Consider the following 11,349-nt stretch of genomic DNA (forward strand, 5'->3'; position numbering starts at 1 on the left):
GCTCCTCACTGCAAAGGAGGACAAGGCGCCGCAAAATGTAGGACATTCAAGGAAAGGGTAAGCCATTACAAAATAAAAGTTAAAAGAACTCAAGTAAATGTTTTAAATCCATGCCTCTCAATTATGTTCCAAATGGAGGACATTTTGACATTCCTCCTGGACAGAAGGCTGAAATAGAGGGACGTCTGGTCACAGGTGAAAGCCAGGCTGACCAGAGGCCCTAACCACAAAGGAGGACAAAGGCACAGCAAAATGTAGGACACTCGTGGGAAATGTAGGACACGACCAAATGAAGAGTTAAAAACGCTGGTTCAAAATACACTGCAGAAATCATCCCTCTTGAGAACACTTTAACTGCGTTGGCTGATTGCTAGGGAATCTTGGGAATTGTAGTTTACTGTGGCCCCAGAGCAATCTCTGACAGGGAAGGCTAAATGTCTCCCAAAACTACACTTCCCAGAATGCAGTAGCATTGAGCCGGGGCAGTTAAAGCGGTCTCAAGATGGATTGTTCCTGCAGAGTGTGTGCTTTGGACACTCTGCAGAGCAGCTCTGTCTGAGGCGCCGCGGCCCCTTTAAGAAAGGAGGAGGCCACGCCCACTTTGGTCAAGGCCGGCCAAAGGACCAATCAGCGCTCTCCTTAGTGCGGGGTGGGCGAGGCGTGGCGCCCGAGGGGAAAACAAAACAAAATGGAGGCCGCTTCTGAGGGAAGCATGATGGCGGCGGCGGCGGCGGCGGCGGCCACAGACAGCCTCAGCGGCGGCGGCGCCTCAGCCCCAATGATCCCGGAGCGTCTCCAGCAGCGAGAAGCGGAGCGCCGCGGAGAAGCCGAGCGCCGCCGCAAGGAGCGCGAGGCGCAGTCGGTGGAGGAGGAGCGGAGCGAGTTCTTCGCGGCCGCCTTCTCCCGCCAGAAGGAAGCGGCGGAGGCCCTGCTGGGGCCTGGCTTAGGCAGCGAGGCCGTTTCGGAGGCGGCGGCGCTCTTGCAAGAGCTGCAGCGGCTGCTGACCGACTCTGTCCGCTTCCTGGCCCCGTACGAGGTGCGGCAGGCCCAGGCGGCGCTGACCCGGCTCCAGGGCGCTTTGGCCCAGCGGCGCCTGGACGTCCAGCCCAAGAAGCGCTTCGCCTTCAGCAAGGCCCTCAAGAAGGAGGCCTCGGGGAAGCCCTCGGAAGCGACGAAGGAGGAAGGCACAGAGGGCCCCCCTTCGATCCTCCTCCCTTCGGAGCCTTCGTGCGGCTTCAGCCAAGAGGAGGGGAAAGCCCTGGAGCTGGGGCAGGAAGAGCTGCTGCAGAAGGACGTGGTCCTCTCAGGCCTCAGCCGCTGCCGTGTCCGGCTGAAGGGCAACCCAAACACCCTGCTGCTCCGCGACTGCCAGGACTGTACCCTCCTCTGTGGGCCGGTCTCCACTTCCGCCCGGGTGGACGGCTGCCAGCGCTGCCTAGTGGCCCTGGCCTGCCAACAGCTCCGCACCCGGCGCACCTCCGACACCAGCTTCTACGTCCAGGTGACCTCCAGGGCCATGCTGGAGGAGTGCAGGGGCATCCGCTTCGCCCCTTATACTTGGAGCTACCGGGGCCAGGAGCAGGACTTTGAGACTTCCCGCCTGGACCGGAGCCAGGGCCACTGGGACCGAGTGGACGACTTCGACTGGCTGGCCAGGGACCAGGCCTCCCCCAACTGGAGCCTCCTCCCCGAAAAGGAGAGGGTCACGGACTGGGACTGAGAGGCAGCCTCTCTCTGTCAGGTCCAAGGCTTTCGTAGTTTTTTTGTGGGTTTTTGGGCTGCGTGGCCATGTTCTAGAAGTTTATTCATCTGTGGCTGGCATCTTCAGATGCTGGCAAAACGTCAGGAAGAAACTCTTAGAACATGGCCACGTACCCCAAAAACCCCACAGAAAACCCACCTCTCTCTGTTGTTCCTCACCCAACTGCAGCATCGTCCCTGAAAAGGAGAGGGTCACACACTAGGACTGAGAAGCCCCTTCTTGCATGAGATTTATTACAGCCAGTGACCAATACAAGAGGGCTACAAGCAAGACAAAACTCAATAAAACGAGGAGTATGAAAAGGAGAACAGCAGGGAGATAAATCAGGCAAAGGTTATCACATCCTGAGGAAAATAGTATTTATAAAACACATTTTATCAACAATTCAAAGCCTAGATAAATTCTAAAAAATAACATAGTAGAGAACCACTCAAATAATAAAATCATGGTTTAATTAAAATTAAGACCTCTCTGTTCCTCACCAAACTGGAGCCTCGTTGTTGTGGACTGGGACTGAGAGGCTGCCTCTTTCTCTCTGTTCCTTCCGCCACCAGTGATTCAGCAAGCCTTAGAACCTTTGGATAGACCTTACCAGTCAACCTAGGGAAGGAGTGAACCCTGTGTGTCGAGTCAAAAGTTTTCACAGCCAGTGTCCCATAGCTTTCTGTGCATTTTTGGGCTCTGTGGCCGCGTTCTGGAAGAATTTATCGCTGACATCTCGCCCACATCTGTGGCCGGCGTCTTTGGAGAGACTCTCTAAACCACGTCCTCCCCAGTAAGGGTTCCACCAGTATATATACACACACTTCCATGGTGCCACCCTCTGAAGATGCCAACCACAGATGTAGGTGAAACATCAGGAGGATCAAAGTTTGGGGACCACTAACTGCTTTTTGTCAAGTTTGGGAACCACTGGGAGGATCAAAGTTTGGGAACCACATACCTGGAGCCGTCTGTGCTGTTTGCAGAGCAAATTGACCTCGAGAGTAGACCCATCAGCTACCATGAGCCAAAATTGAGGCTGCACCTGTATTGCAGAAATATTCCAGTTTGGTGCTGCTTTGACTGCTGTGACTTGATGCAGTGGGATTTTGGGAATTGTTGTTTTTTGGTTTTTTGTGAAACATTTAACCAGTGATTCCCAGACTTTGGTCTTTCAGGTGTTTTGAGCTTCAACTCCCACAAGCCCCAACTAGCTAGGCCAACAGTCGGGAATTCAGCTGAAGGACTGAAATTTGGGAATCACTGTGTTTGCCTTCTCTGTCAGAGAGTTCTGGTGTTACAACAAACTCCAGTTCCCAGGATTCCAAAGCACTGAGCCATGGTGGTTAAATTGTTATCAAACTGGATTATTTCTGCAGCACAGATGCAGACTGAGCAATGCACCTTATTTCTGTTTAATGGCTGTTGATGAGTGTGACAACATTGCTCTAATTTCTCTTCTCTGTTCTCTTGCAAATTATTGAACTGTTCTCGTGCTAACTCCAGTTTTATATTGTCTCTGTGTTCCTTTCTATACCACTTACTTACACCAGCACTTCTCACATCTGTGTTAAGCTGCTGGTTTCCACCCTTTGGCAAAGCTTCGACGATGTCCAAGATGGTTACCGCCACTAAAGGTACTACACTATTATCACTCCAAAGTATGAAGTTTAAAATGCACTAGCTGGTGGCTTTCCCTCTGTAAATTGTTTGAGCCAGTTAAAGAGGAGCAGAACTGAACCTTTCACAAGGCCAATTGACACCACATTGTGTAAACGTATATAAACATACGTTGACAGTATGTGTAATGGATAACAATTTGACAGAAGTACAGATCAGTCTAATAGTGTTGGAAACCACATGCCTTCAGCTGATCACCTTATCTTTAAAACAGTTCAAATTTATGCTTTGCAGATGGAGAAAACCTTACATGGGTTTTGAATTTTGTTTCAGATATCCTCAGTCCAGTGCCTTGCAATACTGTTAGTGTAGTCAATTCTACAAAACCTTTTTGCAAAATATCCCCAAAAGTTGATACATGGGTATATAATGTGTTGGTATGCTTTAGTTCACCTCTGCAAATATCACCATGTCATTCATGGAGCTTTGAAGACTGTATTCTGGTAACTAAACACACTTCATTTGATTGATTGTAATTTCTGTTACGTTGTACCTGGAGTGTTATAAAGCTATATGACTAAACAAAAAGTGTGAAGTTGCATTGGTCAGTCCTTCAAAAAATCAGCATTTTGATTTAAACTGGGAAAAGTTAAGTCCCTGCTTAATTGTTCCATTGAAATTAATAAGACTTTAAAATTGCTGAACTTTGGCTAGGTTGTGTTGATTGTTGTTACATTTTCTGTTACACTTTTTATAAGAGACTATGTTTACAGTGACAAGATGCAGAACTTCACGCCGTGTCTCATATATTTCCATACAGCATACACATGTCTGATCATTTCAAGGTTTTGGAATAGTGTCCCCTTTGTTTTTCAAATGTAATCTTGGATGAAACTAACTTAATCTTCTTAAGAAATAAGATCTTTCTCAGCCTCTTTGAGGCAGCCAGTTTTGCTGGCCTTTCTAAGAATGCACTGCAATATTTGATATTGTTAGTATTCACTGGATGCAAACTTGTCATGCCATTCCTAACCTGTGTGTCTTTTGTTTTAGTATTTATTGTGAAATCCTTCAAAACTTATTGACTTCCTAAGCTGCTGATGAAATCTTACCCCTTATATTAAAAATCCCATTTCAGATTTGGTTTTTTAAATGTCTGTTCCAGCATTGAGTATAAGGATAATGGATAGCTAGCTTAGAACAAAATATTCGTAATTAATTTTAAAGTGGTTCTCAAATATGCTGCGTCTTTTTCCCTTTCTTCATCTCTCTTGTATTATTGATTGGAACAGGGCTGCAGGATTCAGAGAGTGGGAGGGAGAAAGTGGTGCATTTGCCCTGCTTTAAATAGCAATGTGAATCAAAATAATTCCTTGGAGGTTGTTGGATTGTTGTTAGATCTACATCCTGACAAACACCTCTGCCCTTTAGAGAGTTGCACAGAAGGACTAGTTTTGCCAAATGTAGCTTTTTCTAAAATGGCAACATTAGAGTAGGAAAAACAGATTGAAAAAGCGATTCCCCTTTATACAGCATAGGAGAATAGTGGCTGGTCCCAACAGAATTAAGTGGAGCTGAGTTTCTGAAACTGTTCAGCCATGCTAGAAGCGAGGCTGGGAGGGTAGTGCCTGAATATACAGTTGGCCCTTTGTATCCACAGATTCATCCATCCATGGTTTGAAAATATTTTTAAAAATACATAAACTCCTAAAGCAAACCTTGATTTTGCCATTTTATATATGACACACCATTTTACTAAGCCATTCTGTTTAATGAAACTTGGGCATCCATCCTTTTTTAGGTTGGTAAAATGAGTACCCAGCTTGTTAGGGTCAATTGGCTTACAGATTGTAAACTGCTTAGAGCTCAATTCACTATGAAGCAGTATAGAAATGTAAAGGGCTATTGCTATTGCTGCCCTGGAACCATATCCCAGTGGATACTAAGGGCCCACTGTAGTTGTTTCTCTGTGGAGCATTGTAAACTAATCTAGGTTGTGGGCTAGAGTATTACCCACCAGATCAGTCTTCAAGCTGGAAGGACAGGAAGATAGGGGACTCCTTGCTTGAGGGGTTAATGGACAATTCTTTAAAAGTGTATAAAACATAAAACCATCCTGACAGGATGTCCGAACAGGATTCTGGCCTCAGATTAAAAGCGATGAGCATGAAAAGGGTACTCAGTGATTTGTAACTTGCTGAACATCTTTACTAGCGGTTTTTGCCTTTCATTAGGAATCAGTGCATCTGTTAATACATAAGAATTGCATTCAAGACAATTTCCCCCTTGTTCCTCTGACAAAACCATGCCCAGTTAGTTTAGTCTGACTTTCAAGGTTTTAACTTAGATTCTGCCTTTTGTTTCATTGCCTATTTTTAAGTCTCCCACCATGAACTCCAGCAAGAAATTGCATCAACCACCTTTGGAGTTTATCAGACAAGGGAAATTGGAAGTTTAATCCAATGGCAATCTGAACAAAATCATGGGGTTTAACGTTATTGCGGGATAGACCGCCACACACAAATTTGGGCAATGGGAAGTCAGTCCGAGCACAATCATGGGGTTTCATGTTATTGTGTGATAGACTGCCTCATGCAAATTCGGGCAATGGCATGCTATTTTTGGGCAATGGGGAGCCAGTTCAAATGCAATGAGCATTCACGTAATTTCACTAAACTAGCGACTTTACGTGAATGTGTTCTGGCCCCACTTTCTTGACATTTGAAATTAAGAGAAATTCCTTACGTGTGATAAACCCCTTTGTCTCTGGATCATGGACCAATACAAGATTTGTGTTTCCTTAGGTCATTCTGCCCAGTTCTTTATATCTAGTCCATTTCATATTCTTTGCTTCAGCTGCCAGATTATCACGTAATATGTCTGTGAATTATAATATCCTGAACAGAAGGCAGGAAATGACAGAACTCCACCAGTGATCAAATATAGCTTCCAGGTGAGACTATTGGGAACTACCATCACTGTTGTACAACCTATTTTGGGCAATAATACCCTTTCAGAGACTTTGTGGCAAGCCTCTATTTACAAACAACCTCCCAATCTCAAAATAGTTGCTCACAGAAAGGTGCATGACACAGATGGGAAGATGGATAAAAGACCTTGCCACAAACCCAGATGCCAGCTCTGCCCACACACCTACTTGGGAAATGCCATCACAAGAACTAATCACCATTCACAATATTAGAAGTACTTGTTCATCTTCTAAAGTGATCTATGCCATCCTTCATCACTTTGGCTGCATCCGCACAGCAGAAATAATTCAGGTTGACACTACCTTAACTGCTATGGCTCCATGCTGTGGAGTTCTGGGAACTGTAGTTTTGTGAGACATTTAGTTGCCTCTGTCAGAAAGCTCAGTGCCACAGCAAACTCCCAGAATTCCATAGCATGGAGCAATGGCAGTTAAAGTGCTGTCAACCTGGATTATTTCTGTATTGCAGATGCTGCCTAAATTAGGCAAACAGGGCAGTCTCTGTGCCAGAGGATAAATGGACATAAATCAGTTATTAGGAATGGGAACCAGTTGTAGAACATTTCCATCTTTCTGGGCATTCCATCTCTGATCTCAGGACAGCTGCCCTTGTCAAGGGTTGGGGGTTTTTTTGTTTTGTTTTTTGGCAAAATTTGTTCAGAGGAGGTTTGCCTTTACCTTCATCTGAGGCTGAGAGAATGTGACTTGCCCAAGGTCAGCCAATAGGTTTCCATGGCTAAGGGGGGGATTCAGATCCTGTCCCTGCAGGGGTGGTGGAGCTATTAATTTGGTTCACCCTTGAAGACTAATGGACCTTTCAGGATTCCACAAAGAGGGTTTTATGGCTGGTATAACTGACAATCCTGTTGAAGCTACGGTTAGAAGATGGAGTCAAGGCCCAACTGGGGCTACTGATCACTCCCAAACATCCTCTACAATGAATTACTAATTGAACTCCTTGGTATACAGAAAACCTCAGGGACCCGAAATTAGAAGTATGGCGACTGGAATGCAGGTGACAGAAAACTCAAATCTGAAAAGACCATGCAGAGAACATCATTCCTACAAGGTGGAAATATGTACAGCAAAGAAAGGAATTTGTGTCTGCAAATTTCCATCCAACCAAATTATTCTGGGTAGTAGAAGTCTAACTTGGGCGCTTTACAGACTGCCCAAATGCAGTTCCCCAACGCAGCAAGAAGAACCCGCAAAAAGCGGATTCTTGCGGCGCCGTTGTGATGTCGCAAGGCACCAATGGTGCCCTTGCGGCGTCACAAGGGCGCTAAGACGTGCAGACACTAGGCGTCCATCACTTCAAAATGGCAGTGTCCATCTGTATAGGGCGCCACCATTTTGACGCCCTCATTACATGCGAGGGGCAAGGCGCATCAGGAAGCGCCGCCCCTTGCGCGTAACGACAGTGCCCAATAGGGCCCATCCAGAACGCGTCTCCAACATCTCCCTTGAATCAGATCCTAGAGCCTTAAGCAGTTCGCTGTGATGCTTTTAACAGTCACTACACATAGAATCATATTATTGTAAGAGTTGGAAGAGACCACAAGGGCCAACTCCCTGCCATGCAGGAACTCTCAATTATTATTATTCTTAACCTTTATTTATGAAGCGCTGTAAATTTACACAGCGCTGTACATGCAATCTTTTTAGTTAGACGGTTCCCTGTCCTCAGGCTTACAATCTAAAAAGACATGACACAGAAGGAGAAGGGAGTGGTGACGGGAAAGGGTAAGAGGTCCAGCAGTTCCTCTCAACCTCCGAGGCCTGGACCAAGGCAGATGGACAGGAGGGAGGGCTTGGCTTCAAAATGGAAGGTTAATCATTATCCAGGGAAAATACATACTCACAAGTAGGATAATACATATACAGTACATAGCAATACAGGAAATGGATCAATAAACAGTCAACAACAGAACATCAGATAGTAAGCGACAATTATGCGATGTCTGGGAAGGCTTCTCTGAACAGGATGGTTTTCAACTCCGTTTTGAAGCTGGTTAAAGAAGTGATGACTCTTGCTTGTGGAGGAAGAAGGTTCCAGGAGTGAGGGGCAGCAAGTGAAAAGGGACGAATCCGGGATGGGGCAGAGGAAATCCTGGGCTGAGACAGGAACCCTTGACTACCAGAACGGAGGGCCCGAGTGGGAAGGTGAGGAGAAAGAAGGTCTGATAAGTAAGGAGGGGCCAGTCCATGGAAGGCTTTGAATGTCGACAGCAGGAGCTTATACTGAATGCGGAAAGGGAGAGGGAGCCAGTGAAGGGATGCCAACACAGGAGAGATGTGGTCAGAGCGGTGGGTGGAAGCAATAATGCGTGCAGCTGAATGCTGGGCAGAGATTAAAGGACGGAGGTGAGAAAGAGGAAGTCCAGCCAGGAGGACATTACAGTAATCAAGTCGTGAGATCACTAGGGCATGGACCAGGATCTTGGCAGTAGAGGCGGAGAGATATGGTCGGATTTTGGCAATATTGTACAAAAAGAATCTACAAGCCTTGGCTGTGGTCTGGATCTGAGGGATACACGACAGAGAAGAATCAAAGATAAAACCAAGACTGCGGGCTTGCTGGACTGGTTGAATGGAAATGTTGTCCACAGAGACAGAAAAGGAGTGTTGAAGGGTGGGCTTAGGAGGAAAGACAAGAAGCTCCGTCTTGGACATGTTGAGCTTCAAACGCCGATGGCACATCCACTGCGAGACAGCTGTGAGGCAAGACGAAACTTGCTGTTCAAGCCTTGGAGAAAGGTCAGGGGCAGAAAGATACAGCTGGGTGTCATCAGCATACAGATGGTAGGAAAAACCAAAAGAGCTGATGAGTTTTCCTAAGGACAGTGTGTAGAGAGAAAACAGAAGGGGACCCAGAACAGAGCCCTGGGGAACTCCAACAGATAAGGGAGCAGGAGAAGAAGTCTGGCCCCCTGCAACCACTGCAAAAGATCTGCCAGACAAGTAAGATCTAAACCAGTCGAGAACAGAGTCTGAGAACCCAAGGTCAGAGAGTATGTCAATTAGGAGACAGTGATCAACAGTGTCGAAGGCTGCAGACAAATCGAGAAGAATGAGAACAGAGTAAAGGCCATTAGCCTTGGCCTGTAAAAGGTCATTCGAGATCTTAGTGAGAGCTGTCTCTGTGGAATGCCTTGGGCGGAAACCAGACTGATAGGGATCAAGGATGGAGTTGGTTTCAAGAAACTTGAGACAGCGTGAATAAACAACCCATTCCAAAACCTTAGAAAGAAAGGGGAGAAGAGAAATTGGACGATAGCTAGACAAAGAGGAGGGGTCAAGAGAAGGTTTTTTCAGAATTGGGGAAATGAGAGCATGTTTGGATGGCCATCAAACCTCTGTTTAAAGACCTCCAGGGAAAGAGATTCCACTACACTCAGAGGAAGGAGTGTGATCCACTGTCGAACAGCCCTTAATGTCAGGAAGTTCCTCCTAATGTTGAGGTGGAATCTCTTTTCCTGCAGTTCCAGGTCCTGTTCTCTGGAGCAGCAGAAAACAAGCTTGCTGACTCCTGAATATGACATCCCTTCAAATATTTTAACAGGGCTATCATATCACCTCTTAACCTCCTCTTCTCCAGGCTAAATATCTCCAGCTCCCTAAGTCGTTCCTCATAGGGCATGGTTTCCAGACCCTTCAACAATTTACTCAAGATAAATGTCTCTTAAATAAGAGCTGATTTAGATGTCATTATAGCAGCAGCTAACAATGAAGTATTCAGTAACTCCATGAGTAGGATTACACTGTAATAGTTTCAGTTGGTGAGTAACACAGATGTGGACAAGCTGGTGATTAAGGAGGACAACTTATTTAGAGTATTTGTAGCCCACTCTTCAGCTGCAAAGGCTCCCACAGTGACTTAAAAATTGTTCATTTGATAATTCCCTGCCGTCTGACTAACAAACCTGACCTCTTGTCTCTGGTTGTTCAAGAAGAAGATGCTGTTAGATGACTGTTACAATATGTTATTAATGCACCTGTCGTGGAGGGAAGTTTTCCATCTTGTTTAAAAGGAGTGGTATGACTACTTATTAAAAGAGATCCCCTGGGTTTAAAAATTATAGACCAGTATCAAATATTCCTTGGGGGAGACAAGATGATAGAGAGGGCAGTTGCCTTTCAGTTCCAAGAGTATTGAATGACACAGGTTTTCCAAATCAGCTTCAGAGCAGGTTATGTAGTTGAGACCACTAGGATTGACCTTCACCTGAGCATTGACAAGGGAATGTGTCCCTTGCTGGTGCTTATAAAACAGTGTTCAGTATCTTTGAATATGGTATCTTTTTGGAATACCCAAGGTGCTTGGGAATTTGGGAGGTGCTGTTTCAGTGATTCCAGTCTTATCTCTTAGGTAGGTTATAGATCAGCAGTTCTCAACCTGTAGGTCATGACCTGTTTGGGGGTCGAATGATCCTTTCACAGGGGTCGCCTAAGACCATAGGAAAACACATATTTCCAGTGGTCTTAGGAACCGAGACGAAAATAATTTTATGGTTGGGGGTCACCACAACATGAGGAACTATATTAAAGGGTCGCAGTATTAGGAAGGTTGAGAACCATTGTTCTAGACGGTGGTGTTTAAGGATATATAATCCTCAAAAAAGGAGTTATATGGCACACTACAAGATACCATTGTATCCCCAATGGTGTTTAACATTTACATTAACCAATAGGAGAGATTTCTGGAGGCATGGGTCTGTTGTCTGTTGTCATTTTTGTCTATGCCTTTAAAAATAGCATCAGCTAAGAATAGTGTGTCTCCTCTGAAAGACTGCATGGAGGAGGTAATGGGCTGGATGAAAAAGAAAACCAAGCTGAAAACAGACAAGATGGAGGTGCTTATTGTCAAAAGTCCTAACCTGGTTTTAGAGGTGTGTCACCCATGATAGGTTCACCTTAGGCTCACCATAAGTCAGAAAGAACTTGAAGGCACACAGTGACAACAGTAACCAGTCCTGGATGGTATTACACTCTCCCT

General features: G+C 45.6%; 1 protein-coding gene across 1 annotated transcript; it reads left to right on the forward strand.

Moving 5' to 3' along the window:
- The first annotated feature begins 660 nt into the window (after positions 1-660).
- LOC149310570 (tubulin-specific chaperone C-like) lies at positions 661-4,503 on the forward strand. Its single transcript, XM_089529209.1, has one exon. It carries the CDS (start codon positions 689-691, stop codon positions 1,718-1,720), a length of 1,032 nt encoding a protein of 343 aa, XP_089385335.1. The 5' UTR covers positions 661-688; the 3' UTR covers positions 1,721-4,503.
- The last annotated feature ends 6,846 nt before the right edge of the window (positions 4,504-11,349 follow it).

Source organism: Sceloporus occidentalis, unplaced genomic scaffold (assembly GCF_023333645.1).
Source record: "Sceloporus occidentalis isolate IW3139 unplaced genomic scaffold, rSceOcc1.0.p SCAF_6, whole genome shotgun sequence".
NCBI classification, from domain to species: Eukaryota; Metazoa; Chordata; class Lepidosauria; order Squamata; family Phrynosomatidae; genus Sceloporus; species Sceloporus occidentalis.

Coding starts and splice junctions, on each gene's coding strand:
- LOC149310570 (XM_089529209.1), top strand. CDS start 689: ATGGAGGCCGCTTCTGAGGGAAGCATGATGGCGGCGGCGGCGGCGGCG.